We start from the raw sequence: 6,210 nt of genomic DNA on the forward strand, positions 1-6,210 counted from the left end.
TTCCCTGCTATACTTTTGGAGCTCGTCTACACTATGTAGCCCGTACTAATATAACTATATTTGCTAAGTCTTGTAGCTGAGATGCAGCATATCCTGCAGAAGAAATAACATGGCTACAGACTTTTTTAGAGAACACTGTCCTGATCAACAGACTTTTGCCCTGTGCACCGAAATTTTTATTGGAAGAGCTATACTGGTCATCATGCTCTTTCTTCACATAGCTTGCACACAAATTATGAGCCCAAATAAAACTTCACACTCTTTTTACAGACTTTCAGCACTCCCTCTAAGAATATCTTCATATACATCTATCATAGCGCTGCTCTTCATTCACCACTGCGTAGATACAGTTAGCTTTCTACTCACATTAACAGCATAAGAACAGAGGACACCTGACCACTGGGGCACCAAAATCAAGGCTCTTTAGACACCCATATTCAAGCCCACTTTATTTTGCTGTAACATTACATAAAACAAGCTGTCCAAGAGCGTTCAGTGTGTATTTGGAAGAAAAGATTTAGTGTTGAGAAAAAGACTAAAGGAAACCAGAGTGCTCCATGCATTGTTTAAATTAATTGTGTACATGCATTATGCATGTCTTGATTTATGTCCAGTTGTATATAAATGGAAATCTTAAGGTTAAATATAGCCTCTGTATGAAAAGACTGCTCCTCTTTTTCAAAATCATTTACGGTTCCTACATTGAATGTGGTATCAGACCAAACTTAAAGCTCTTCAAGATTTCATCACTCTCTTTAATCAAAGAAAAGCTAACATTACCACTCAGAGCTTTGTCAAGTTGATTGGATTTCTAGCCAATTCGATGATAATCCTTTAAATTCATAAAAGCAATTCTATGCTAAAAATCTCAGCAGCCCCTGAACACTAAAAGCACCCAATAAAGAAGAACAAAAAACAAACAAAACAAACAAACAAACAAAAAATCGCACTTAGAACAAGAAGCAGCTGTCTGTTCACTCAAGTCCCAAACTGATTAAAAATATTTTTTATGTGGTCTGGTGTGCTACAACAGTTGCAAGCCCATCAGCACAGCGCTATTCATTATCTACACTTGCTCTCAATCCTCAAGTGAAGTCAGCATTGCTGCTGTGAAGGTGACAGTGTGACAGAAGTGAGCTATCCACCACTTGGTGTAATTGCCATGAATTGTTTAACTTGGGCAGCCCTGAATTGGTCAGGCAGTTGGACTAGATGACCGTTGTAGGTCCCTTCCAACTGAAATAGTCTATTCTATTCTATGCTATTTCTGACTCTCATGAGACTATGGAAACATAACTCAGATCCACCTGTTTCTTTTTTGTTCCAAGATATTGTTTAAAAATGCTGTCTGCAACAGTATGTTATCCTTTCACTCAGCTACAAAAGTGGAGGTGGAAACTAATAACCTACTCCTTAATTTGGAAGGTAATTGGCTATTAATAAAGAATTCTATCTTCTCATCTTATTGCTCTCTAAAAAGTACCAAAGATCCTTCTGGTCACCAAATTCATAATCTCATTTTAGTCTGGACATACTGACACATGTATGGCCACGGTAAAAATATAAGTACTAAATTTTACACAATTCAGAACCTCTGTCTCAACTGTGTTGCTGACTTCCTGGTAAAAGCATTTTTGGGTTGCAATCCTTTAGGACTTAAAGCAAAGGCCAAATGTTTAAAATCAGCTAAACAGGCAGCATCATTCCCAGTTTGCAGCTAATTGACTGATCTCTCGGGGTTACAGGCTCACTGAGCCCAGCATGAACTCACTAGAGTTTCCTATCATTAAAACAATAATAGCAAGGAAAAGAAAAGATAACATGGTAGGAAGTCTGTTTAACTGTTAAGGGCACAACATGAATCAAGGAAACAATAGCTAAGCAAACTAGACTGCAGGTTGAATGGAACTGTTCAAGAAAAAAATATATGTGACTTTAGAGTGAGTTGCCATTGGAACTTGAACTGGTTTTCCTTCTTTTTTTTTTTTTTTTTATTTCTGACTGGCTTCATTTGGTACTAAAACTGAGGTATGAAATTACCTCCTCATGTCTGCAAGAGACAGTCAACTGTACTTGAACTGGAAAACAGTTTGCACATCACATTCTGCACTGGCTGAACAGGAGCTGCAACAATGAAATCCCAGTTATCATGAAAATGACCCAGGAATGGAAAACATCTGAAAGGTATACATACAATCCTTAGGGATCTGTGCTTTGAGATGATGATAAGCCAAAACCCAGAGACTGCTATGAAAGAATGGCATTAATTTCATAATTAATTTGAATGATTATAGTAACTGTTGGCAGCTGTGTAACTTGGAGTTAGGTTTTTCTGGCTCTGCGTATATTCTGGATTTATGTTACACAAAAGCACACCTATACATGTATAGGTAAACATACATATGCATGGTTTTCTTCTGCTCCACTTGTCACTCCTTACTCTTCTGATGATCCACTTCCCTGCAACGTAGTACTGCATTTGCAGAAACAGAAAGCCTAGTATGTTACTCTTGCCGATAACAATGTCTGTACTCTGACAGAAATATTTAGAAAAGCAGCACAAGTGGCAGCCCTGTCATTTTGTCAGCGTTGTCTTGGATTAATTTCTTTCTCCACTGAATCAAAACTAGCCTTCCCTATGATTCTTTCAGAACTAAGAATAAATCTGTGAAAGATCCTCAGCTAGTTACTGGAAAATTCCATACTAGAAATGGATATATACTCTTCATAGATGAACCCTGTATTTTGACCACACCCTGATGTATTGAAGCTGGTCAGTCAGTTCAGCCGTACTGAAATAGTCAGAATTCTGTCTTCAACCACTAATGTCTCACAACTGCCGTACATTAAATGCCATGGCTGTCAGGCAAAGAACTGCTTTGCCAATCATATATTCATACAACTTCCACACCATCCGTAACCATCACTGACATACCTGTCAATCAGTTGATCTGGGAATTAACAGAGTTATCGCTGGCAAAAACATGTGCATAGCTCATTCTATGTCCAGAAACAAGTGCTGCTTTGCTTGAGTCACTTTTTCAAACATCGTTGGTCATCATTCAGCACTGCTCTCCACCAAACCAAATTTGAATCTTATTTTTTGGAAAAACTGTAGAAATTGATTGAAAAATAGAACCTCACCTGCCTATTAACTGTCAAAAGACGGCCAGAGATTCACCACATCAGAGTCATCTTATGCCATTAATAAATATGGCAATTAATTTTCACTTTCCTGTATTTACCTGTAACTATCTGAAAGATCAGTTTAGTCAGAGAACATTGTACACTCAAAATGTTACTACAGTCTTACATCTTACACAATACCTGCATGAAGTCAATTCTTAATTAAAGAACATTAAGAGGCTGTAGAATAAATCCACAAGGATTACATTCATAAATATCCTCAGAAGATACAAAAGGACAGAAGAAAAGTATCAGACTAAAAAAATCTGGTTATCAGATTGAAGAACAGGTCAGTCCTTAAAGAAACTAAATAGTAAGTAGCTGGAGCCACTTCTTTCTATTATTCTTTCTTATTAACTAACATCAACCTGGTTTTCTCAAAATTCATTGCAATTCAGCTTGTAACTCACATGCTGCTACCAAGTAAAGTACAGATCCCATTACTTCAGTGACCAAGGCTGCCTTTGCTCCCCATAATGGTCAATGAGCATAAAGTATTTAAGTTCACATCAATTCTGATTTAGAAAATAGCCTAAAGAAAGCTATCATCTATATTTAGTTGAACTGAAAAGATAGTCAATTGAAAAATTCTGGCAATGATAAAAATGTTTACTTGCTTGTCCCAGTAAGACTTTTGTTTGTTTCATATATAATAGCCCAGCTTCAGCGAGCCCAGAATTCACTTTTTGAAGGCAGGATCAGCACAAAACTTCATGTTTCCTTCAGCTAATTTGTTCCATCATCTCTCTGCAACTCTGTTCAAGCCAGCTCAGCCACATTATCACAGTCCTCAGCAGGCACAGAATATCCACTTAATGACATCTATTACTTCTGCTGTTACATTACAGCAACTCTTCTCTGTGCCTCCTAACATTTCACCCAGTCTGTCCATCTGGCATTTCCTAAGCCCAGACTAGGGTTTTTTTTTTGTCTTGCAAAAGATATAGCTGCAAAGTTAGTCCCAGAAGTTCGACATGAAAAATGAAGACATCCCTCCATCTTTCTTGTTTTCCTGGAGAGTTTAACTAGGCTTACAGTTTTAGGCGTGAGAAAAGTGAGAAAAATACAATTTGAAAAATCTTGCATATGAAAGACACCAGAGACATAAGTAAGTCAGTCAGCTGCACAAAATACTTTTTTTAAGCTGCCTAAAAAAAATTACACCTTTTATTTTTGCTGCTTATTATTTATTCCTAACATATCACATATTTTTAACTTTCCTCCTCTTAACACATTATGAAATTAGGTATAAAAAAGCATCTAAAATTTAAATCATCATTAATGTGCTGTAGAGATTGTCAGAACAAACAAGCACACATTCAAAGAGAAAAAATTATAACAGATTTGTTATAGTGACACGTAGTTATTTCACTTTTAACACTTTTTTTTATTCCTCCCCCTCTCCTCCTTCCTCCTTTTTTTTTTCTTCATAAATTATTGATATTTGTTCCAGGAAGTTTAACATTGTACAAAAAGTTAACAACAATCATAGCTTTAGGTATTGCTTGTCTTGCATGGCTGAGGATTTTCCTCTAAGCATTGCAGATGTAAATGTAATGGAATATAAAAGTATGAGTTCACACCAAAGATAAGATTCATCCTCTTGCTTTTCCTGAGGTACCCAGTTTGAGCTACTCATTCGGGCTTCCTGCACAATCACTGGTAAAAGACATGTATCTTCAGAAGGTGATGAAACTTACCTGTCTTAGGATAACCTGAGAAACCCTCCCTCTCCATTGACACACAGCTGGCTTAGGTTTCAATGTTCAGGTTAGGCGAGATGAATCCCAGCTGAAAGAACCCATGGACTCATACATTTGCCTGCACATTTAAAAGTGTATTTGTTCTTAACAAAGTCGGACTACACTCATAGCCAGAGAAAATTAACTTGCTGAGTTACACAGCTGCCAACAACAATTATAAAGAATGTCTGGTTTACAAAACAGAATTAATGCACATTTACCTAGCCTTTTTTCTTCTTTTAAAATATACAGAAAAAAAGGCTGTTCTCCAAGTAAACAAGAGAAAAAAGTTTTCAGTACCCTTTAACAGGTAAAATAGCTCTTTAACAGGTAAATAACAGGTAGATTTGAGTAAAACTTATTAAAACAAGAGTGATGAAACTGAATCTGTAAGGGAAACTTTTGTGGAAGGCAGATTGAAAAATTCTACCTTGGTTAGCATTTAGATAATTCCATAAACAGTTTATAAATATGAAAGAAACATACCTGGCATCAACTCAGCAGTAGGGAATATCTTCTCCTGCTTCATTTTACTTTCATGTAATAACTCTTCTTTGGTTATTGGAAGGTCTAGAACATCTCGAATAATCTGTGCCCCTTCAAGGGCTTTTTTACCCATGACCAAGGATTTCACATCCCAGGTATAGGTCTTTCCAAAACGCCCACAGATCTCTTCGAACACTACTGTATAGAGATGCTCAGTATCTGCCAAAAAAAAAAAAAAAAAAAGATTAAAACCAGGTACAGCCAGCTAAGCAGCCAATCCTACAAGGAGGACCACATAAACGGTAAGAGCGAACTGCCAGGAGCCAGAGGGCATATCAAAGTGGACAAAATTGCCTCCCTTTATTTGCAGAGGGGAAGCCAGACTTCTAAGATCACCTCAGAGGTACCTAGGTTTTTCAAGCTGTCACTTCTGTGTTAAGAAAAGGTTACTGAAGGTCACAACAAAGAACTACCTGGACCTGCTCTTTCATCACTTTTCTTTACTCTACAGGTTAACAAGCAGTGTCTTAATTAAAATATTCTATCCTTTACATGAGAAAGAAAAGAAAGGAAGGAAATCTGGTACTTGGGGGATGTCATTACATATTCCATGTAAATTAAAAAAAAAAAAAAAAGATTTAATTATTTAAGAGTGTCTTTGAATGGAAGCTTCAGAGTGCCTTCAAAGACACTACAATCATTATTATAGTGCTGCTGGCATCTCTGCATTTACATGTGATTACTCAAGCACAACACACCCACTTGTATTTCCAGGGGGTTTCTGGCAAGAGTAAAC

The 6,210-nt window shown here is 36.9% G+C and overlaps 1 protein-coding gene across 1 annotated transcript in view; it reads right to left on the reverse strand.

Annotated features, from left to right (window-relative positions):
* LOC104083396 (pseudouridine-5'-monophosphatase-like) overlaps positions 1 to 5,633 on the reverse strand; it is a gene marked incomplete at both ends in the record, with an annotated part of 11,899 nt that extends 6,266 nt beyond the window's left edge. Inside the window, one exon of the mRNA XM_009586868.1 lies at positions 5,415 to 5,633. Within this exon, the coding sequence (XP_009585163.1) occupies positions 5,415 to 5,633 (219 nt within the window). The remainder of the gene's footprint in view (positions 1 to 5,414) is intronic.
* Positions 5,634 to 6,210: the final 577 nt, after the last annotated feature.

The sequence above is a fragment of the Fulmarus glacialis genome, unplaced genomic scaffold, assembly GCF_000690835.1.
Source record: "Fulmarus glacialis isolate BGI_N327 unplaced genomic scaffold, ASM69083v1 scaffold3071, whole genome shotgun sequence".
In the NCBI taxonomy this organism is placed as follows: Eukaryota; Metazoa; Chordata; class Aves; order Procellariiformes; family Procellariidae; genus Fulmarus; species Fulmarus glacialis.